The sequence below is a fragment of the Salmo salar genome, chromosome 20 (assembly GCF_965601325.2).
Source record: "Salmo salar chromosome 20, fSalSal1, whole genome shotgun sequence".
Taxonomy (NCBI): domain Eukaryota; kingdom Metazoa; phylum Chordata; class Actinopteri; order Salmoniformes; family Salmonidae; genus Salmo; species Salmo salar.
This window is the reverse complement of record NC_138310.1, coordinates 51780001-51804730: the sequence shown is the minus strand read 5'-3', so window position 1 is coordinate 51804730 and position 24730 is coordinate 51780001. Positions and strand designations below refer to the sequence as shown.

The 24730-nt window shown below is 44.7% G+C and overlaps 1 protein-coding gene across 3 annotated transcripts in view; it reads left to right on the top strand.

Annotated features, from left to right (window-relative positions):
* LOC106580770 (pleckstrin homology domain-containing family G member 1) overlaps positions 1-24730 on the top strand; it is an 86869-nt gene that overhangs the window by 26362 nt on the left and 35777 nt on the right. Inside the window, exons 2-3 of one of the 3 annotated variants that reach the window (XM_082966503.1) lie at positions 18567-18644; positions 24198-24604. In XM_082966503.1, coding sequence (XP_082822629.1) covers positions 18596-18644; positions 24198-24604 — 456 coding nt within the window. In that variant the 5' untranslated portion in view covers positions 18567-18595. The other 2 variants (XM_082966505.1, XM_082966504.1) reach the window with 2 other exon arrangements.

Here is a 24730-nt window from a genome sequence, read left to right as displayed (position 1 = left end):
CCTTTCTCCTCTTCTCCTCTTTTTCTCTTTCTCCTCTCCTCTTTCCCCTCTCCTCTCTCCGTTCTCCTTTTCTTTCTCCTCTCCTCTTTCACCTCTCGTCTTTCCTCTCTCTTCTTACTCCTCTCCTCTTTCTCCTCTAGTCTTTCTCCTCTTTCTCCTCTCCTCTTACTCCTCTCCTCTTTCTCCTCTCCCCTTCTCTCATCTTTCTCATCATTCTCCCTTTTCTCCTCTTTCCCTCTTTCTCCTCTCCTCTTTCTCCTCCCCTCTTTCTCCTCTCCTCTTTCTCCTTGTTCTCCTCTCGTCTTTCTGCCCTCCTTCTCCTTTTCTCCTTTCCTCGTTCTCCTCTCTTCTTTCTCTTCTCTTCTTTTTCCTCTACGCTTTCTCTTTCTCCTCTCTTCTCTTTCTCCTCTCCTCTTTCTCTTCTCCCCTTCTCTCCTCTTTCTCCTCTCATCTTTCTCTTCTTTCTCCTCTCCTCTTTCTCCTCTTTCTCCTCTTTCTCCTTTCTCTATTTCCCCTCTTCCCTCTTTCTCCTCACCTCTTTCTCCTTTCCTCTCATATTTCTCCTCTCCTCTTTCTCCTTTCCTCTCCACTCCACTCCATTTCTCCTCTCCTCTTTCTCCTCTCCTGTTTCTCCCCTCCTCTCCTCTTTTTCTCTCCTCTCCCCTTTCTCCTCTTCTCCTTTTTCTCCTCTCTTCTTTCTCCACCCCTCTTTCCCCTGTCATCTCTACCTTCTCCTCTTCTTTCTCCTCTCCTCTTACTCCTCTCCTCTTTTTCCTCTTTCTCCTCTCCCCTTTCTCCTTTCTCCTCTTCTCCTCTTTCTCGTCTCCTCTTTCCCCTCTCCTGTTTCTCCCCTCCTCTCCTCTTTTTCTCTCTTCTCCCCTTTCTCCTCTTCTCCTCTTTCTCCTCTCCTCTTTCCCCTCTCATCTCTCCCTCCTCCTCTTCTTTCTCCTCTCCTCTTTCTCCTCTTGTCTTTTCTCTCTCCTCTTTTTCCTCTCCTCTTTCTCCTATCCTCTTACTCCTCTTTCCCCTCTCCTCTTTCTACTCTTTCTCATTTCCTATTTCTCCTCTTTCTCCACTTCTCCTCTTCCTCCTCTCCTCTTTCTGCTCTCCTCTTCCTCCTCTCCTCTTACCCCTCTCCTCTTTCTCCTCTCCCCTTTCTCCACTTCTCCTCTTTCTCCTCTCCTCTTTCCACATTTTCTCCTCTTTCTCCTCTTTCTCCTTGCCTCTCTCTCCCCTCCTGCCTCTTTTTCCTCTCCTCTTTCTCCTTTCCTCTCATTTTTCTCATCTCCTCTTTCTCCTTTCCTCTCCTCTCCATTTCTCCTCTCCTCTTTCTCCTCTCCTGTTTCTCCCCTCCTCTCCTCTTTTTCTCTCCTCTCCCCTTTCTCCTCTTCTCCTTTTTCTCCTCTCCTCTTTCTCCACCCCTCTTTCCCCTGTCATCTCTACCTTCTCCTCTTCTTTCTCCTCTCCTCTTTCTCCTCTCGTCTTTCCTCTCTCCTCTTACTCCTCTCCTCTTACTCCTCTCCTCTTTTTCCTCTTTCTCCTCTCCCCTTTCTCCTTTCTCCTCTTCTCCTCTTTCTCGTCTCCTCTTTCCCCTCTCCTGTTTCTCCCCTCCTCTCCTCTTTTTCTCTCTTCTCCCCTTTCTCCTCTTCTCCTCTTTCTCCTCTCCTCTTTCCCCTCTCATCTCTCCCTCCTCCTCTTCTTTCTCCTCTCCTCTTTCTCCTCCCCTCTTTCCCCTCTCCTCTTTCTCCTCGTTCTCCTCTCATCTTTCTCCTCTCTTCTCTTTCTCCTCTCCTCTTTCTCTTCCCCTCTTTCTCCTCTCATCTTTGTCTTCTTTCTCCTCTCCCATTTCTTCACTTTCTCCCCTCTTCTTTCTTCTCTTTCTCCTCTCCTCTATCGCCCCTCCTCCCCTCTTTCTCCTCTCCTCTTTCTCCTCTCCTCTCATTTGTATCCTCTCCTCTTTCTCCTGTCCTCTCCTCTCCTTTTTCTCCTCTCCTCTCCTCTCCCCTTTTCTCTTCTCCTCTTTCTCCACTCATTTTCTGCTCTCCTCTTTACCCTCTCCTCTTTCTCCTCTCCTCTCTTTTTCTTCTCTCCTCTTTCCCCTTTCCTCTATCTCCCCTCCTCCCCTCTTTCTGCTCTTTCTCTTTCTCCTCTCCTCTTTCTCATCTCCTCTCCTTTTCTCCTCTCTTCTTTCTCCTGTTCTCTCCTCTCCTTTTTCTCCTCTCCTCTTTCTCCTCTCCTTTTTCTCCTCTCCTCTTTCTCCTCTCCTCTCCTTTTTATTCTCTCCTCTTTCTCCTCTCCTCTACCTTCTCTCCTAATTCTCCTCTCCTCTTTCTGCTATTCTCCTCTTTCTCCTCTTTCTCCTCTTTCTCCTCTCCCCTTCTCTCCTTTTTCTCCTCTTTCTCCTCTCCTCTTCTCTTTTTCCACTTCTCGTCTTTCTCCTCTCCTCTTTCTCCTCTCATTTTTCTCTTATTTCTCCCCTTTTCTTTCTCCACGTTCTCCTCCCCTCTCTTATTCTCCTTTCCTCTATCTCCCCTCCTCCTGCTTTCTCCTCTCCTGCTTTCTCTTCTCCTCTTTCTCTTTTCCTGTCATTTGTATCCTCTCCTCTTTCTCCTGTCCTCTCCTTTCCTTTTTCTCCTCTCCTCTCCTCTCCCCTTTTCTCTTCTCCTCTTTCTCCACTCATTTTCTCCTCTCCTCTTTACCCTCTCCTCTTTCTCCTCTCCTCTCTTTTTCTTCTCTCCTCTTTCTCCTTTCCTCTATCTCCCCTCCTCCCCTCTTTCTGCTCTTTCTCTTTCTCCTCTTCTCTTTCTCATCTCCTCTCCTTTTTCTCCTCTCTTCTTTCTCCTGTTCTCTCCTCTCCTTTTCTCCTCTCCTCTTTCTCCTCTCCTTTTTCTCCTCTCCTCTTTCTCCTCTCCTCTCCTTTTTATTCTCTCCTCTTTCTCCTCTCCTCTACCTTCTCTCCTAATTCTCCTCTCCTCTTTCTCATATTCTCCTCTTTCTCCTCTCCCCTTCTCTCCTTTTTCTCCTCTTTCTCCTCTCCTCTTCTCTTTTTCCACTTCTCCTCTTTCTCCTCTCCTCTTTCTCCTCTCATTTTTCTCTTATTTCTCCTCTTTTCTTTCTCCACGTTCTCCTCTCCTCTCTTATTCTCCTTTCCTCTATCTCCCCTCCTCCTGCTTTCTCCTCTCCTGCTTTCTCTTCTCCTCTTTCTCTTTTCCTGTCATTTTCTCCTCTCCTCTTTCTCCTGTCCTCTCCTTTTTCTCCTCTCCTCTTTCTCCTCTCCTGTTTCTCCCCTCCTCTCCTCTTTCTTCTCTCCTCTCCCCGTTCTCCTCTTGTCCTCTTTTCCCTCTTACTCCTCTCCTCTTTCTCCTCTCCTCTTTCTCCTGTCTTCTTACTCCTCTCCTCTTTCTCCTCTAGTCTTTCTCCTCTTTCTCCTCTCCTCTTACTCGTCTCCTCTTTCTCCTCTCCCCTTCTCTCATCTTTCTCCTCACTCTCCCCTTTCTCCTCTTTCCCTCTTTCTCCTCTCCTCTTTCTCCTCTTTCTCCTCTCGTCTTTCTCCTCTCCTCTCCTTCTCCTTTTTCTCCTCTCCTCGTTCTCCTCTCTTCTTTCTCTTCTCTTCTTTTTCCTCTACACTTTCTCTTTCTCCTCTCTTCTCTTTCTCCTCTCCTCTTTCTGCTCTTTCTCCTCTCCCCTTCTCTCCTCTTTCTCCTCTTATCTTTCTCTTCTTTCTCCTCTCCTCTTTCTCCTCTTTCTCCACTTTCTCCTCTCCTCTTTCTCCTCTCCTCTTTTCCCACTTTCTCCTCTCCTCTTTCTCCTCTTTCTCTTCTTTCTCCTCTTTCTCCTTTCCTCTATCTCCCCTCTTCCCTCTTTTTCCTCTCCTCTTTCTCCTCTCCTCTCCTCTTTCTCCTTTCCTCTCCACTCCATTTCTCCTCTCCTCTTTCTCCTCTCCTGTTTCTCCCCTCCTCTCCTCTTTTTCTCTCCTCTCCCCTTTCTCCTCTTCTCCTCTTTCTCCTCTTTCCCCTCTCATCTCTCCCTTCTCCTCTTCTTTCTCCTCTCCTCTTTCTCCTCTCGTCTTTCCTCTCTCCTCTTGCTCCTCTCCTCTTACTCCTCTCCTCTTTCTCCTCTCCTCTTTCTCCTATCCTCTTACTCCTCTCCTCTTTCACCTCTCTTCTTTCTACTCTTTCTCCTTTCCTCTTTCTCCTCTTTCTCCACTTCTCCTCTCCTCTTTCTCCTGTCCTCTAGCTCCTCTCCTCTTTCTACTCCTCCTCTCCTCTTTCTACTCTCCTCTTTCTCATCTTTCTCCTCTCGTCTTACTCCACTTCTCCTCTTTCTCCTCTCCTCTTCTCCTCTCGTCTTTCCCCTCCCTCTTTCTCCTCTCCTCTTTCTCCTCCCCTCTTTCTTCTCTCATCTTTCTCCTTTTTCTCATCTCCTCTTTCTCATCTCCTCTTTCACCTCTCCTCTTTCTCCTTTCCTCTATCTCCCCTCCTACCATCTTTCTCCTCACCTCTTTCTCCTCTCCTCTTTCTCCTCTCCCCTTCTCTTCTCTTTCTCTTCACTCTCCCCTTTCTCCTCTTACCCCTCTGCTCTTTCTCCTCTCCTCTCCTCTCCTCTCCTCTCCTCTCCTCTCCTCTCCTCTCCTCTCCTCTCCTCTCCTCGCCTCTCCTCTCCTCTCCTCTCCTCTTATGTTGGGGAGCCCTTTGGTTTTCCTTGAGGCAGCTGGGATTTTATTCCCATGTGCAGGTATGTATATTGTGGGTTTGTGTGGTTCTGTGATTTTATTTCCATGTGTAGGTGTGTATATGTGTGTGTGTGGTTGTGCTTTTATTTCCATGTGTAGGTGTGTATATGTGTGTGTGTGGTTGTGCTTTTATTTTCATGTGCAGGTGTGTATATTGTGTGTGTCTGGTTATGTGATTTTATTCCCATGTGCAGGTGTGTATACTGTGGTTGTGTGTGGCTGTGAATGTGTTCATTTGTCTGTCAGGTGACTCAGGACCACACTGTCTCTTGGGAAGGTTTTCCATGAGTCATCAATCCCACCTCTCCCTCTCACGGCACACACACATAAATGTGTCTCCTCCCCCAGGTCCATGGCCCCCACTCTTTCCTTGCGACCCTTTCATTGTAAATACCCCGTCTTCCCATCCTCACTCCTCCAACTTACCTCCCCATCTCTTTCCCGATACCTCTTCAGCTCTTTCTCTCCCAACGTCTCTCCATCCCTGGCTCCATGCACTGTGTATAACACCTTTCTGCCTTTCCTGGCACCTCTGTGCCCATTAACCCCCCCCCCCCCCCACAGTACAGTACAAAGACAGCAGACTGTGATGTCACCCCCTACAGTACAGTGCAACACCACACAGACAGACAGACACTTATTCTCTTCTATAGTACGTCTCAGCATCTTTAATTAGTCCCGAAGAGAAATGGAATTTCCCTCCTGGCACACTGTTTGACTGCCTCTTGGATCCCAGTGCCTCCCCCATTGCCTTTCCTTATGGCCCCATTCTTTACTACAGCCGATGACACTTTTATAGAGCTCCAGGAAGTTTGGATGTTACAGCTTTACCAGGCCAATTTTATGGATTTTCTTGCCCCTTATGGAAGTTCTCTAGGGGATTGATGGCCAGAAAGGAGCAGAACACAGGATAATTCTAGTCTCTAGTCTCTGATTGCTGACATCACCAGGTCGATGTCAACTACCCCATCCATGCTGGGTAGTGTCCCTGTTACACCAACTTTTCCCTGTTGGCGTCGCCACATTGTTTACTTGGTAATTGCTCACATGAAGCACGTTACTGAAGAACACAGCTGTTATTTTGATGGAGCGGCTGCTTGACGTAGTTAACCAGAATTGCAACTTCTCCGTTTTGGACAGAGGACCCTCTGAGAGTTGTGGTTGGGCGTGAAATAAATAAACAGCATCATTTCATAAAACGGGCCTACATAGGCCAACAGATGTTAACCCTATGTCAACCCGCCTCAAAACAGAAAGCCTGTCCATCACACCCAATTGAAAATCTTCTAAAATCACATTTAGTGTTCGTCATTGGCCACAGCAGCACGACTGTGTCCATCTGCTTCAAATAACTTCCGATGACCAGTCCAGATCATAAATAAATTGTCTGCTATGAAATGGCACATATTACATCTATATATTTAGATAACATTTAAATCAATGAGCTTTTAACCCTTGCTCCTCTGAACCACTGAGTCTACTGTAATTCACAATGACTCAACAAAACTCAATTTATTATCCGCTGCTGGTCAGCGGACTCGACAGAAGAATATTGTCTCTGACTAAAATTCTGAGGGTCATATTCATTCAGCGGTTGAGACGACTGAGTGTTCAGCTCATTAATTGAGCGCCAAGATAACAAAAGAACAACTGTTGCACGGCACGACCATGAGCGAACAGAGACAACGTACCGTGTGCCCTACATACAGTAGCTTATACTCCACCACTGGACCGGATCTCTTTAGACTACCACCCTTACCTCTCTTGACCAAACACTTTCAGTTTATTCTATGTGCCTGTGTGTATATTTCTGGGCGACTGTATGAGTTTGTCTATGTGTGTTAGTGTGTGTTCCACATGCGCGTGCCGTCCCCCTACCCAGCGTTTTCCATTAGGATCATGGGCTTGTCCAGAACTCCCTCCCTACTCCCTCCCTGACACAAAAGAAGCCCTTTGTTGTCTGAGAGAATAAGGAGGTGGCAGGAGAGAAGAGTCTGGGCTGTGGCCCACTATGGGCTGCTGGGCCTCTCTGATCCAGGGGGAACATGGAGGTCAGATGGTCCTTTAACAATGGCCGCTGCCCGCTCTGCCTCTGGATGGACAATGGAGCGGCCTCTCTGACCCTGACGCACGCCCCCGTTGTTGTGGTCCCCAGCGGTCATCGTCCCTCTCTCTCTCTCTGTATTTATTTGTGTTTTTGTAGCCCCCCATCCCCCCTTCCTCCAAAACTGACCCCATCTGTGACACTGTGAACTGTTGAACATCCCAAGGTTGTCCGCCCTCTCCCTCCCTCCCTCCCCACTCTCTCCCTCCCTCCCCACTTGTGTTCAAGTACAGCGTGTGTGTGTGTGCGTTCAATTGTTCAGTAGGTTGACCGTTTCTCTCGTCACATCCTTGACACAGATTCCAGGGAAGTTTGATGAGGTCATAAACATGGCGCTGTGAATTTGCGCTGTGAATTTGCATATCTAAAACAACAATCTCACAAATCCAATGTTACCTCGTGATTTTCCCAAGATCACTTTGTGTGTTTTTGAGATTGTGACATCAGTTATCTCAAGTTAGTAGAGCTATAAGCTGTCAGCTCAGATGGTAGAGCTAAGGAACCTATGGCAGTGGGTAGAGATTTACAACAGTTCAATTGTTGTATTATTGTTTCTAGTAAATTTAGCTAGCTAGCTTTCTGGATAGCCAATAATTGTTTGGAATCCTATCTTGCGTCACGCCTATAATTTTGAGATAGGACAAAACGGCCAGCCAGATGGGACCAGTCGGCTGGAATTGTTAATAGGAATCAACTATAACGGCTCGACTGACGTCTGCATGGTTCTGTGGATTGGATCTATGTGTCAGGTTTCAGGTAAGACCCAAGTGCAGACTGTGTTGAAGTAACAATGTTTATTGTAACAACAGGGGCAGGCAAACGACAGGTCAAGGCAGGCAGGGGTCGATAATGTAGAGAAGCGGCAAAGGTACAGGATGGCAGGCAGTCTCAAGGACCGGCAGAGTGGTCAGGCAGGCGGGCTCAGAGTCAGGACAGGCAAGGGTCAAAACCAGGAGGACGAGAAAAAGAGACTGGGGAAAAACAGGAGCTGAGAAAACACTGGTTGATTTGAACAAACAAGACAAACTGGCACAGACAGACAGAAAACACAGGTATAAATACACAGGGGATAATGGGGAAGATGGGCGACAACTGGAGGGGGTGGAGACAAACACAAGGACAGATGAAACAGATCAAGACATGACACTATGAGTTCAACAGCATAACAGACACTTGATCAATCAATCAATCAATCAATCAATCAATCAATCAAATGTATTTATAAAGCCCTTCTTACATCAGCTGATGTCACAAAGTGCTGTACAGAAACCCAGCCTAAAGCCCCAAACAGCAAGCAGTGCAGGTGTAGAAGCACGGTGGCTAGGAAAAACTCCCTAGAAAGGCCGGAACCTAGGAAGAAACCTAGAGAGGAACCAGGCTATGAGGGGTGGCCAGTCCTCTTCTGGCTGTGCCGGGTGGAGATTATAACAGAACATGGCCAATTTGTTCAAATGTTCATAAATGACCAGCAGGGTCAAATAATAATAATCACAGTGGTTGTAGAGGGTGCAACAGGTCAGGACCTCAGGAGTAAATGTCAGTTGGCTTTTCATAGCCGATCAATGAGTTCAACAGCATAACAGACACTTGATCAATGAGCTCAACAGCATAACATACACTTGATCAATGAGCTCAACAGCATAACAGACACTTGATCAATGAGTTCAACAGCATAACAGACACTTGATCAATGAGTTCAACAGCATAACAGACACTTGATCAATGAGTTCAACAGCATAACATACACTTGATCAATGAGTTCAACAGCATAACAGACACTTGATCAATGAGTTCAACAGCATAACAGACACTTGATCAATGAGTTCAACAGCATAACAGACACTTGCATTAGAATAACAAAGTTCAGAGCATGATAGTTAAGCTGACTGCAGAAAATTCACTTTTGAAAGGATGCCTGGAATTAGAACACAAAGCCATTTTTACTGGATTTTAAGTGTATGATTAGACTCGTAGTGGTTTTGATTAGAGTCATATCAACTTTTGTTTAACTAGGAATAGAGCTTTATCTATTATGGCCTTAATGAGCCACATTATGGTTTTGTTTTTTAGTAACTGTTTTATGGAAAAGGAACACATCCGTTGCTAAAACTGTACATCCCCATAGAAAAGTACAGGCTGAGCCTGAACTAAGTTAAAAATATACAACTCAAGGCTATGGTCAGTGAAAAATGCACATCTAGTGCAATTTTATTTTAGTAACACAAGCAGGCATACACTGACACTGACACAATCACACATACACTGACACAGTCACACACAGACACACAGAACAGACACACAGAGCACACACAGATGCACACACACACACACACTCTCTGAAGCAGCTGTTCTCTCCCGTAGTTGGGTTCTGTCCGCGCGAAGGTTGGTTTCTATCCGTCGGCTGTGTCAGAGAGCATAGCTGAGCTGAAAGAGCTCTCAGATGCACCTGGAGAAGCAGCATGAGAGATGCGACCGAAATGTGCCAAATTACAGAGCCTGGAGACGCTTCTCACAGGCTATCCTTCATAAGGATGTACCAGGAACATGGTGGAGTGCTCAGAGAACAGTACAGTACACACTGTTGTACAAGGGGGCTTGCGGGTGGTTGCTATGCTTCACGCTTCAGCAAAGTCCCTCTAACCTCACTGTAACCTCAGAGTTAACCAGATGTTGCCCCCCCCACACAGACAAACACTATTAGAAACTACACTTAGGAGGTTTTGTGGGGGAAGCAAAGTTAATTCTTACCACAATTCAGGAATTTCTCAGCAAACAAGCGGTGGAGCCAAGAAAGTATATATGGGGTCGACCCACAGGGCCAAGTGGTGTTGTGAAGTATTCTGAAGGATTCATCGTAGCGCTTACAGGAAGAGATGTGGCTTTTAATTAGGTAATACAGTATTGGAAACAGGCCCTGGAAATGAAATGGGGGAGTTGGGGTGAGATCATTTTTTGAGGACATGGCTTGGAATAGCTCCAGGGCAATTTCTTAATTTCTTATGGTTGCAAAAAGTCCAGAACAGATCATTGAACTTGACTAATGAAGTAACGTTTGATTTCCATCGCAGACATGAAGCATTATGATAGATGGAGAGAGGCCTATGTGGCCTGCGTCATGCCAACACAAACACAAAGACACGGTTCTTTGTTCCCAATATTGAGGCTTTCAATTTGAACTCCTACACAACCCACAGAAAGGTCTTCAGTTGGAGGACAATGACAGATTAGAGGGATTGCTTCATTCCCAGTAGATGAAGCGCTTTCCTTGCTCTGTCATGCTGTGGAATTCTTGGCAAAACAAGCAAGTTAGAAGATTTCAAACAGAAATGTCAAATGTCGGTGTCAAGAATATTTCCCTCCGATACTGGACTTGGACTACCCTAATCGTTGCCACTCGCCGTACTTCCTCAATTATGTTTCGAATGTGGAGAAAGCGACGGCCGGGGTAGGTGCTGAGGAAGTCAGGGCCCTGTCTCCCGGACATAAGCAAACACCTCACATCTACTGTAACACGGAGCTCTGAACCTTCCCTTGTCCCAGTCTGTAATCCCCATATATTTTAGGATGACTTCCATCATTCCTGTTCCCAACAACTCTAAAGTTTCAAGCCACAGTGTCTAATGCCCTGTGCTCACATCTGCAATCATGAAGTGCTTTGAAAGGCTGGTTATGGCACACATCAACTCTAGCTCAACATTTAACACAAATTTTTCCTCCAAGCTCGTCACCAAGCTTAGGACCCTGAGAGTGAACACCTCTCTCAACAACTGGATCCTGGACTTCCTGACGGGCTGACCCCAGGTAGTGAGGGTAGGCAACATCACCTCCGCCACGCTGACCCTCTACATGGGAGCCCCACAGGGGTGTATGCTTCAGTGGCGGTCAGTGCCCTTTAAGATGAGGGAGGACAATTTCTTTTTCATGAGCATGGCCTTATTTCTATTACAGCATATTGGATGACTCTCATCCAAAATGCAGGTATGTTTACCCCCTGATCACGCGTAAACTCAGTTCACCCTCATAACAGCCACGTTGTGTTCCTTCTCTTCCCTTCGCTTGTGGTCTTCAATGCACAACACGTCAGCTGTATGTGACCAGGCGAAAAAACCTTTCCAAGCCAAACCATATCATAACCGCTACATACAGCCTACATCGTTGTCACCATATTAGCTAAAGTAACATCATAGTCAGCACAGCTAATAGAACTAAAGCGTTAGTAAACCCGCTACAATCATGCAGTAACGTTAGTATACAGTCAGTAAGCAGTTACACCGGCGGCCACGGTGGCAATAAATGAGTAATACCAAAAGCTTACCTTGACTTGGAAGAGTTCCAGTGTTGTGTTGGAAAGTCATAGCCAGCATAGAATCCCTCTGTTTGAGCAGGGTGTTTCATTAGGCTAAACTAGCTAGCTGCATTTGCTAGCTAAGTAAGTGAAACTGAAAGTGAAAAAACATGACAATCTCTCTCTCTCTATTTCTCTCTTGCTTCTCCTTCATTTTGGAAGAAATACATTTCTTCAAAACTGTTAAACTATTGTCTTTCTCTCTCTTTGAGTGAACTACTTACCACATTTTGCACAGTGCTAGCTAGCTGTAGCTTATGCTTTCAGTACTAGATTTGTTATCTGATCCTTTGATTGGGTGGAAAGCATGTCAGTTCAGGCTGCAAGAGCTCTGATATGTTGAAGGACGTCCTCCGGAAGTTGTCATAATTATTGTGTAAGTCTATGGAGGGGGCTGAGAACCATGAACCTCCTAGGTTTTGGACTGAAGTCAATTTACCCAGAGAAGAACGGAAGCTAGCTGTCCTCCGGATCCTCACTACTCTGGACGGTTCTGACTTAGAATATGTGGACAACTACAAATACCTAGGTGTTTGGTTAGACTGTAAACTCTCCTTCCAGATTCACATTAAGCATATCCAATCCAAAATTAAATCTAGAATCAGCTTCCTATTTCGCAACAAAGCATCCTTCACTCATGCTGCCAAACATTGCAGTCTATCACAGTGCCATCCATTTTGTCACCAAAGCCCAATATACTACCCACCACTGTGACCTGTACGCTCTCGTTGGCTGGCCCTCGCTTCACACTCATCGCCAAACCCACTGGCTCCAGGTCATCTACAAGTATTTGCTAGGTAAAGCCCCGCCTTATCTCAGCTCACTGGTCACCATAGCAGCACCCACCCGTTGCACGCGCTCCAGCAGGTATATCTCACTGGTCACCCCCAAAGCCAATTCCTCCTTTGGTCGTCTTTCCTTCCAGTTCTCAGCTGCCAATGACTGGAACGAACTGCAAAAATCACTGAAGCTGGAGACTCATATCTCCCTCACTAACTTTAAGCACCAGCTGTCAGAGCAGCTCACAGATCACTGCACCTGTACATAGCCCATCTGTAAATAGCCCATCCAACTACCTCATCCCCTTACTGTATTTATTTATTTATCTTGCTCCTTTGCACCCCAGTATCTCTACTTGCACATTCATCTTCTGCACATCAATCACTCCAGTGTTTAATTGGTATGTTGTAATTACTTCGCCACCATGGCCTATTTATTGCCTTACCTCCCTTATCTTACCTCATTTGCACACACTGTATATAGACTTTATCTACTGTATTATTGACTGTACTTTTTGTTTATTCCATTTGTAACTCTGTGTTGTTGTATGTGTCGAACTGCTTTGCTTTATCTTAGCCAGGTCGCAGTTGTAAATGAGACCTTGTTCTCAACTAGCTTACCTGGTTAAATAAAGGTGAAATAAATAAAAAATAAAATAAAATAAAACACCAAAATAGTGTGTTTTAACCTCTCTAGGGAAGGTGGGACGAAATCGTCCCACCTACGTAACAGCCAGTGGAATCCTGTGGCGCGTTATTCAAATACCTTAGAAATGCTATTACTTCAATTTCTCAAACATATGACTATTTTACACCATTTTAAAGACAAGACTCTCGTTAATCTAACCACACTGTCCGATTTCAAAAAGGCTTTACAATGAAAGCAAAACATTAGATTATGTCAGCAGAGTACCCAGCCAGAAATAATCAGACACCCATTTTTCAAGCTAGCATATAATGTCACATAAACCCAAACCACAGCTAAATGCAGCACTAACCTTTGATGATCTTCATCAGATGACACGCCTAGGACATTATGTTATACAATACATGCATGTTTTGTTCAATCAAGTTCATATTTATATCAAAAACCAGCTTTTTACATTAGCATGTGACGTTCAGAACTAGCATACAGAACTAACTTCCGGTGAATTTACTAAATTACTCACGATAAACGTTCACAAAAAACATAACAATTATTTTAAGAATTATAGATACAGAACTCCTCTATGCACTCGCTATGTCCGATTTTAAAATAGCTTTTCGGTGAAAGCACATTTTGCAATATTCTAAGTAGATAGCCCGGCATCACAGGGCTAGCTATTTAGACACCCACCAAGTTTAGCCCTCACCAAAGTCAGATTTACTATAAGAAAAATGTTATTACCTTTGCTGTTCTTCATCAGAATGCACTTCCAGGACTTCAACTTCAATAACAAATGTTGGTTTGGTTCAAAATAATCCATAGTTATGTTCAAATATCCTCTGTTTTGTTCGTGCGTTCAAGACACTATCCGAAGTGTAAAGAAGGGTGACGCGCCCGACGCGTTTCGTGACAAAAAAATTCTAAATATTCCATTACCGTACTTCGAAGCATGTCAACCGCTGTTTAACCTCTTACATCTAGACGTTCCGCTAGCGGAACACCTGCTCCAATATCCAATGATAGGCGTGGCGCGAATTACAAATTCCTCAAAAATACAAAAACTTCAATTTTTCAAACATATTACTATTTTACACCATTTTAAAGACAAGACTCTCCTTTATCTAACCACACTGTCCGATTTCAAAAAGGCTTTACAACGAAAGCAAAACATTAGATTATGTCAGCAGAGTACCCAGCCAGAAATAATCAGACACCCATTTTTCAAGCTAGCATATAATGTCACAAAAAACAAAACCACAGCTAAATGCAGCACTAACCTTTGATGATCTTCATCAGATGACACGCCTAGGACATTATGTTATACAATACATGCATGTTTTGTTCAATCAAGTTCATATTTATATCAAAAAACAGCTTTTTACATTAGCATGTGACATTCAGAACTAGCATTCCCACCGAACACTTCCGGTGAATTTACTAAATTACTCACGATAAACGTTCACAAAAAACATATACAATTATTTTAAGAATTATAGATACAGAACTCGCTATGTCCGATTTTAAAATAGCTTTTCGGTGAAAGCACATTTTGCAATATTCTGAGTAGATAGCACGCCATCACAGGCTAGCTATTTTGACACCCACCAAGTTTGACCCTCACCAAACTCCGATTTACTATTAGAAAAGTTTGATTACCTTTCCTGTTCTTCGTCAGAATGCACTCCCAGGACTTCTACTTCAATAACAAATGTTGGTTTGGTTCAAAATAATCCATAGTTATATCCAAATAGCGGCGTTTTGTTCGTGCGTTCAAGACACTATCCAAGGGTGACGAAGGGTTACGCGCCCGACGCGTTTCGTGACAAAAAAATTCTAAATATTCCATTACCGTACTTCGAAGCATGTCAACCGCTGTTTAAAATCAATTTTTATGCTATTTTTCTCGTAAAAAAGCGATAATATTCCGACCGGGAGTCGTTGTTTACGTTCAAAGACGAAATAATAAAAACATGGGGTCGCCTCGTGCACGCGCCTCAGTCTCATAGTACTCTGACCGACCACTATCCAAACGCGCTAATGTTTTTCAGCCAGGGCCTGCAAAGCCACGATTCAGCTTTTTGCCGCCTTCTGAGAGCCTATTGGAGCCGTAGGAAGTGTCACGTAACAGCAGAGATCCCTTGTTTTGGATAGAGAGGATCAAGAAGGCCAAGAAATGGTCAGACAGGGTACTTCCTGTACAGAATCTTCTCAGGTTTTGGCCTGCCAAATGAGTTCTGTTATACTCACAGACACCATTCAAACAGTTTTAGAAACTTTGGAGTGTTTTCTATCCAAAGCTAATAATTATATGCATATTCTAGTTTCTGGGCAGTAGTAATAACCAGATTAAATCGGGTACGTTTTTATATCCGGCCGTGTAAATACTGCCCCCTAGCCCTAACAGGTTAATCAGTTATTTGGTGACGTGATTATATTTAGTATAGTTGTATCTAAAATGATAACTTTTTAAATGTTTTACAATTTATATTTTTATGAAATTCACTGAGGAGGATGGTCCTCCCCTTCCTCTTCTGAGGAGTCTCCACTGGTGTGCTTAGTCCCCTCCTGTACTCTCTGTTCAAGTTTTCTGACAACATGACAGTGGTAGGTCTGATCACCAGTGATGATGAGACAGCCTAAAGGGAGGAGGTCAGTGACCTGGCAGTGTGGTGCCGGGACAACAAACTCTCCCTCAGCGTCACTAAGACCAAGGAGCAGATCATGGACTACAGGAAAACGCGGGGGCGAGCACGCCCCCATCCACATCGACAGGGTTGAGAGTTTAAAGTTCCTCAGGGTCTAAATCACTAAGGACTTAAAATGGTCCACACACACGTGCACAGCCCTTCGGAGGTTGAAAAAGTTTGGCATGGACTCAAAAATCCTCAAAAAGTTCTACAGCTGCACCATTGAGAGCATCTTGACTAGCTGCATCACCGCTTGGTATGGCAACAGCACTGCCCTCGATCGCATGGCGCTACAGAAGGTGGTGCGGACAGCCCAGTACATCACTGAGGACGGGCTCCCTACCATCCAGTACCTCTATATCAGGCGGTGTGAAAGGAAGGCCCGGAAAAATTGTTAAAGACTCCAGCCACCCAAGCCATAGACTGTTCTCTTTGCTTCCGCACGGCAAGCGGTACCGGTGCATCAAGTCTGACAACAACAGGCTCCTGAACAGCTTCTATCCCCAAGCCAAAATGACTGCTAAATGGCGAACAAAATGGCTACACAGACCATATGAGTTGACCCTTGTATTTTTTTTTTTTGCACTGTTTCTATGCACACTCACAGGACTCTACACACGTACGCACACTGACACTCCAACACACACATAACATGCACACACACACACACACACACACACACACACACACACACACACACACACACACACACACACACACACACACACACACACACACACACACACACACACACACACACACACACACACACACACACACACACACACACACACACACACAGCTTCCAATACTCAGCAAACTGGATGCAGTCTATCACAGTGCCATCCGTTTTGTTACCAAAGCCCCTTATAACACCCACCACTGCGGCCTGTATGCTCTAGTCGGCTGGCCCTCGCTACATATTTGGCACCAGACCCACTGGCTCCAGGTCATCTATAAGTCTATGCTAGGTAAAGCTCTGCCTTATCTCAGCTCACTGGTCACGATAACAACACCCACCCATGGCACGCGCTCCAGCAGGTATATCTCACTGGTCATCCCCAAAGCCAACACCTCCTTTGGCCGCCTTTCCTTCCAGTCCTCTGCTGCCAGTGACTGGAACGAATTGCAAACATCGCTGAAGCTGGAGACTTATATTTCCCTCACTAACTTTAAACATCAGCTATCTGAGCAGCTAACCGATCGCTGCAGCTGTACATAGTCCATCTGTAAATAGCCCACCCAATCTACCTACCTCATCCCCATATTGTTTTTATTTACTTTTCTGCTCTTTTGCACACCAGTATCACTACTTGCACATCATCATCTGCTCATCTATCACTCCAGTGTTAATCTGCTAAATTGTAATTACTTCGCTACTATGGCCTATTTATTGTCTTACCTCCTCACGCCATTTGCACACACTATATATAGACTTTCTTTTTTTTCTATTGTGTTATTGACTATACGCTTGTTTATTCCATGTGTAACTCTGTGTTTGTCACGCCCTGACCTGAGAGAGAGGGTTTGTTTCTCTATGTAGTTAGGTCAGGGTGTGGGGTGGGCATTCTATGTTTTTGTATTTCTTTGTTTTGGGCCGAGTATGGTTCCTAATCAGAGGCAGCTGTCTATCGTTGTCTCTGATTAGGAATCATACTTAGGCAGCCTGTTCCCCACCTGTATTTGTGGGTTAATGTTATTTCTGTGTGTGTACGGCACAGTGCGTTACGTTTCTCGCTGCGTACCTGTTCATTGTTTTGGTTTCGGTTTCCTTCAATAAAGATGTGGAATTACCGGCACGCTGCGCCTTGGCTCCTTCATGACAGGGAATTTGAAGACAGCACTCTTGACAGTGTTGTTGTTTGTGTCGCACTGCTTTGCTTTATCTTGGCCAGATCGCAGTTGTAAATGAGAACTTGTTCTCAACTAGCTTACCTGGTTAAATAAAGGTGAAATAAAAAAATATATATATATTTTTTAAAACACACACTCACACTCACACACACTCACCACATACAATCTTAATTCATGCTGTTGCTACTCTGTTTATCATACACCATGCCTAGTCACCTTACCCCTATACATATCTACCTCTATCACTCCAGTCTCCCTGCACATTGTAAATATGGTATAGGAACTGACCCTGTATCATAGCTTCTTACTTTCTTGTGTTCTTCTTATTTCAAATGTTTATTTCTTGTGTGCTTTTGTTCAACCTCACGTTATTTTTAGTGCTACTTTGACATTGTTCACTGCATTGTTGGGTTTAGAGCTTGCAAGAAAGGCATTTCACTGTACTTGTGCACGTGACATTAAAACGTGAAACGTGAACGTCGCTCATAAAGACTTCCTGTCTGCCAGTGCCACAGCCCTGGTCCCCTTCCTCCACAGCGCATGCTCAACACACTGCTATAGAACCAGAGAAGAGTACATTCTTGTTTCACAGCCAAATATTACATATGTTCTGTTTCCTCATTTTTTTTTTTGTGTGTGTGGAGAAAGAAAATAATTCTTCCATGCCTTCCTCCTCCCCTCTTATTTCCCAAACAGCATCTCTCATGTTTCAGCCTTTTAATTGCTTTGGCTCCAAGCTTTCCTTTCCCCCCCCCTCTCCCTTTCTATGCTTTCATCTCCGAGTGAAAGGAGCGGAAGGCACTTCAGTGCTGATAAAGTCTGCTTTTGGCTTCACTCTGTCTAAACCAAAGGGAGTGGGCTTCACTGGATTGGAATCATAGCCTGAGAAATGCCCTTTTGAGTTAGAAGCTCTTGCAACTCTGGTACTTTCTCAGGTATTTGTTCTGTGTCTTTGTTTAAGAGGCCTCAGAAGTGACACCCAACCAGTAGAGAGAATGTATCCGTGGAACATCCACTGTGTGTCGTTGTAAAGGTGGTTTAAAACAGCCACCTGAATACGGTAAACGGTGAAAGAATACATTCCTAAAGTCTGTTAAGAGATAGAACCCGAGTGAAGTCATGCCCTAATTCTCTGCTAGTGCACATTGCAGAGCCTTTTTTTTGTATTCCCATCAAAAGGACTGTGTAATGGGGGTCCAATTCAGATTTACACTGTAAATGGGGGTCCAGTTCAGATCGACTTAGGTACTTGTGTGCAATAGATAGAAAATACGTTTCTTTGCAGAAATAATCATACATTCATTGCAGTGCTGTCTGTCCCACAATATGCCCAACAGTTTGTCCTATGTTGCACAATGACAATTGTATTTTGCAAATTTCTTTCATTGTTGTGATGTTTTGGTTGATTGTCCTTTACAGGTTTCCACTTCCTGTGACACCATCACACCATGCCTGAGGGGGCGGGCCGAGGCAGCCAGAGAAAGCCCAGCAACCAAGGTCAGAGGTCAACACTGATACTGTCACACCTGTGACGTTATTGTTGTGTAACGTCAGAGCATTATGAAGAGCCACTAAGGTTGATTTTTGGTGTAACATTGGAGTTCTTGTTAACGGGATAGAATTAGAGTGCATGTTCTGTTTACTGTATGTTTCGTGGCCGCTCGCAAAGTATAATGTTGAACAATGTTTAGGGGTAAAAAGAGAAGAAATCTCTCTATTCAGATTATACAGAAAAAATAGGCTACAGAGCATGCCCAAGGTAAGGGTGTCAAGTTGGCATAGGAATGACATGCCCAAATTGTCAAATTGACGAGAGGGAAGTTGTGAGACTATAGGAGGGCACGGCACGTGACTGTATTTAGGCCTTAGTCTGCCCCTCTCCCACACCCCAGGTTTTCCCAACAGAGTGCTTATATTAACGGAGTCGATCATGACTGAAAATGTTGTGCAAATGCACATACAATGTGGATTGTTTAAGGGTGTTCACTTCTCATTGGAAAGTCCTCTGTAAACATAGGGAAGTTGGAAGGCCTTAGAGTGACCTAGCTTTGGCTCAGCATTGTGAAGGGTCACAAGATCAAATTTATGGGATTTATTGTACTGCATTGCAGGATCATTTATTCCAACGTAGAAAATACTGTTTCACATAATGCAAAGTATATTGTACTGCTTTTATAGGTATTTTTATGTATTCATTTTTTTTATCCTTTATTTGGGGTCATTTATTCCAACATAGAAAATACTGTTTCACATAATGCAAAGTATATTGTACTGCTTTTATAGGTATTTTTATGGATTTGTTTTCTCACCCTCTATTTAAATTTAACCAGGGAAGCCCTTTAGTCGTTCAGGGCTCCACTATAGTTTCACTCACTTCCTTATATTATGTTTTCTTTCAGGTTACTAGTACAGTCTCCCAACTAATTTGTACCATCTAAAGCATTATCTTTCACTGACTGCCTGTCCCTCAGGTGTATTTAACTCAAGTGAGAAGTTTTGTTTTGCAGAATGCCCAGTGAGTTTCATCTAGATTAACACCCAGAAACACAGCGTGCTTGTTTGTCATACTCACGGAGCCCAGTGGAGGCCCACCAGGCAGCCCACTGTACTTTATGTCAAAAACATCTCACAGAGACTCAGCCAGAGGAAAAGAGAGCTACTTTGTTGCCCTGTGAGCACTGGGTCAGTGTGACTTGGCCAGTTTGTGGTTAGTCGGACTCCCTACTAGTTTGATGTTGCTGATGTTTTGGAATCTGCAAATTAACCTTCAAAGTCCAGTTAACGTGTCTCTCATTGAGCTCATTTGCACTTTCCCCCTGTCGCCCCTAGCAACTGCACTGAAGTCAAGCGTGTTTTCAGCTAAAAACAGTGTGGTGTTGGTGCCAACCACATCCTCTGGTGGGTTGTCAGGTGCAGGCCTCGTTCTACACACAACAGGCTGTACTGTTTTTGTCAGATAGCAGAAGATCATCTTCCCCCTAAACTGTGTCATCTGTTTACTTTCTCTTTCTCAATATCAGACCACAGGATAACACCCAGATGCCGACAGTTCGAAGTAACAAAAGTTTATTGCAAAAACAGGAGGCAGCAAACGACAGGTCAAGGGCAGGCAGAGGTCAGTAATCCAGAGCGGAGTCAGAAAGGTACAGAACGGCAGGCAGGCTCAGGGTCAGGGCAGGCAGAAAACTAGAAAACAGGGACTAAAGAGAAAACAGGAGTACGGGGAAAACGCTGGTAGGCTTGATGAGACAAGACGAACTGGCAACAGACAAACAGAGAACACAGGTATAAATACACAGGGGATAATGGGGCTGATGGGCTACACCTAAAGGGGGATGGAGACAAGCACAAGTATAGGTGAAACAGATCAGGGTGTGACACTCAAAGCCCGTCTTTGACACACACATCTGACTTGAAACTCCCCCAAATAACCAGTATTCTAAAACACCAAATAAGGCAAATGCAACATGAAAGGACAGCATATCATTGTGGTTTTCTCTGCATGGTTCAGAGCTTTTTTTCAGTTTCAGAAAGAGCAGAAAATAGCAGCTGTGCCAAGCTCTCACCTCCTGTCTGCCCTTGCTTCATAAGTGGCTTGCACCCTGACGTGTACTAAAGCAGGAAATCAAAAAAATTCTCTCTCTCTCTCTCTCTCTCTCTCTCTCTCTCTCTCTAACACTGACAGTTTCTGTCTCTGTAGTCTGTACAGTCAGACTCACAAAGTGCTCTAGACAGGCCATTGCCAGATGAACGAGGTGAGATGGAGGTGTGCTGTCGGGGGGAAAAAACAATCTATTGTAGTAACTGTTAGTTGAGTTGGAGTGTGGTTGACGTAACTGAGTTTGGTTTAACGCCGGGCGGGCGGTGGATCCAGGCCAGAGGGTTCAGTGTGGGGTGTGGAGCTGGCTGGTCAGTGGTCTGAGAACTCTGCCTGAATGGGACTGTCTGGGAGCCGAGCCCAAGTGTGTCAGTAGCAGCAGCAGTGTGGTGAATTAGTCGTTGACAGGGACATGGCTGTGGTTTGGATCCGGTAGTTTAAACAGGCTGACCTCATGCATTCTGGAGGGCAGGGGAGAGGCTGAGCTCACTGTTTAGCAGGTAGGTGACTGTTGCTGTTTGCTGGAGTAGGTCTCTAATAGATTATAACCATCAGTAGATGAAGGCATGCCCCTTTTTGGCTTCATTGGACCATTACTGGATAAATGGAAATAGTAGACTGTTCAAGGCCTATACTGTGCCAGAAAGTACCCATTGATGCCATGTAATGTCTTAGCAAATACTAGGGAAATGGCAGCTGTAACAAATAAACCGGCGTTTATAAACTGTGTGGTTCCAGCCCTGAATGCTGATTGGCTGATAGCCATGGTATATCAGACCGTATGCCACGGGCATGACAAAACACTTATTTTTACTGCTCTAATTACGTTGGTAAATAGTTTATAATAGCAATAAGGCACCTCGGGGGATTGTGGTACATGGCCAATATACCACGGCTAAGGGCTGTGTCCAGGCACTCCGCAATGCGTCGTGCATAAGAACATCCCTTAGCCGTGGTATATTGGCCATATACCACACCCACCTCGTGTCTTATTGCTTAAATATACAGCTATGGTTATTAGATAGGTTAGTGTGCACAGGAATTGTCACCTCAGATATGGCTTTGGCCATATATCCTGTTCTAGCACAATATGTTAACATGTTTAACCCTGATTGTGGCAGTATTGTTCAGAGTGTGACCTGTATCCACTCCAGACCTTTTTGGGCTCTCTCTCAGACCTCGTCTCTGATCTCATCTCAGCCCAGATGTCTGTGTTTTGGTGGGCTGATTTAAACATTTTGACGCCAGGGGAAAATACTGCAGTTGTATATGCCTACAATGGAGCAGCTTTGGTGATACGTCAAGTGTTCCACTTGAGCCCACATGGGTCTCGAGTTGAATTCATTATACTCTTACGACTCAATTGCCAGTTTCCCCCCCCAATTTTTTTTAATTACAGTGACATTATTGTATAGAAAATGATTAGTTGAATCAACAAAATCCTACTCATGCTAGTAGCCCAGATTGGCTACACTCTTAGAGAAAAGGGTTCTACTTGGAACCAACAAGGGTTATTCAAAGGGTTCTCCTATAGGGACAGCTGCAGAACCCTTTTAGGTTGTAGATAACACCTTTTTTTTGAAAAGTGTTAGTTTTTTATGAATGGGAGTGTTGGAAAACAACAGCTACCGCCCCAGCTTCAGGGTGAGGATAAAGACAATGGGTCAGGCATCATCTTTGACTGAAGCAATAAATATAGCACTGCGTATGCCCATGGAAACTCTATCCATATATACATACTGCAAGTTTATAGTCTGTGTTAGCCTGGAATAAGGTCATTCCCAATTGGGCAGCCATGAGGTGGATACTCTTCATGGAAAACCACTCAGATTGATTGTAAAAAATGTCTGCAATTTGAAAGTATTTTATGAGTTTGGAGCAATTATACTGATTATTCCATTTTTCAATATAATTATTGGTTAACGATGCATCTGCCCTTTTGCAGTCAAGTGTCTTAACATAAATATCCAATGTGTTTATGGAATAAGGGCTATTTGACCTCATTTTAACCCATTGTAAAAACAAAACAATAAAAAAAGTAATTGAATCCTTGTTTATAATACAATTCATTTTAATAGGATAGCTTATCATAATTGACCTTTTTGTTTCCCAAAGTGCTAAGATTTTTTTTATGTACAGTGAGTCTCACCCGGCATCTTACTAAATAGATTACAACCAGTCAAGCATTCACTTCTATGTTTAGCTGAAGGGCATATTTCGCTGTCTTTCTCTTTTTTCTCTATTGAAGCCAAGTCATTTTCCGTCCATATAAGCCTGGAGTCGGTCTACTGCTTTTCTTGGAACCAGGCCAACGTAGATAAACACTGCCCTTCAAGCAGCTCATGAGTTTGCTTAAATCAAATTCGGGACAATTCATTTTGGCCAAAATGTTTTAGAATCTTGTGTGAATGCCCTCGAGCAAGGAAACAATAGTGAATGTCTACAACAGCTAGCTAGTGGTTAAATTAAGCTTTTGATAGATGGGGGTACACACCACGGTCGCACAATCATGGTTCATTGCAATTCATAGTGATTCATGATTACTTGGTGTAATATGGGTAACATTTGAACAAGAAAGCAGTGGCCCTTGGTTCTGCTGAAGATTATGTAGCTAAATAAGGAGTTGTTGTTTTCGTTGTCGTCGTTTAAGGGTTAGTGAGCTAGCGAGGCGTGTACCAGTCGTCTGAATTTAACAATTATGCCACAGGCCGTTATGGATTTTTCCCCTCCCTTTCTAAAGTAGGCAGCCACTACATTTTACTCTCAACAAAGTCTTTTTTTTGTAGCCTGGGCTTATTTCATGCTCATTTACCATGACAACCAGTCTATTTTCTCTCCAAATGTTTGATTTCAGACAGAACCGTTCTCTGTCTAGTGTTCTGTTCCCTGTGTTTAATTGGCCTTGCCTGACGATGCTGAGATGGTCCCAATAAAGGGGGTCTCTGGGACCTCAGCGAATCTACTCCACCGACCGGCGGATAAAGCTGGGGGGAGGAAATTGGTCTCTCTGTTTCCTGTCAGCCCTGATTTGGCTTTGTGTGTTTTTGCATAAAAGTGCAGGAGGTTGCCAGAACAAGAACATTGACGGCGCGATTGTAGCAAACAAACTGTGGAAAAAAAAGAGTTGTTCTCGTAGTTACACTTTCTTTTGACACCCCTTGTTTCCTGCGTGCCAGCTTTGTGGTCATGTTCAGAGGAACACAAAGTAAGCTGTTCAGTCAGCCTGTTCTGACGTCCATGGCAGAAATCAACCTGCACATTAGTCTTGTTGTACTGTAAGTCTTTTGTTTTATTGTTCCCCAAGAGAAGAAGTCAAAGTGTTCTGGCACCTATTTCCCAACTGCTGAGGGTTGGTTGGAATAGTTTGTGTTGATTTATGTTGACCTGACATTGACTGTCTCCTCCTTTTCTCTCCTCCTTTTCCCCATCTTCTCCCTTCTTCCCTCAACCAGCTGCCAAGCGCCCCTCCTCCGTGTCCTCCCTGAGCAGCATTGTGGGTAGGATGGCCTCGTCGGAGAGCGCCTGCCGCGGGAGCTGCACCTCGGTTAACACGGTGTGCTCGGACAGCGACCGCACGGCCAGCCTCAGCTCCTCTGCCTCCTCCGCCTCCCTGCAGGACGTACACTCTTCCTCCTCCTCCTCGTCGCTGCCCTACGGGGCCGTGCCTGCCTACCCCTCCTCGCCACAGCGCAATGGGTCCGACATCAGCCTGGACCTAACCCCCCTCTCCCAGCTCCCAACGGGGGTAAACCCTGCCACTGCCGTGTCCCTGCCCAAGCTGTCTCGCTTGGAGAGGGTGGCGCTGGAGATAGTGGAGACGGAGCAGGCGTATGTGAGGGACCTGAAGAGCATCGTAGAGGTAAGAAAGAAGTCCTCCTCTCCCCTTTCCTCCCCTCTCCTCTCCTTTCCTCTCCTCCTGTCCTCAGTACAGTCAGTGTGTCTCCTCTCTGTGATCTGGCCTGCTGCTGGTACTGGGCAGTAAATC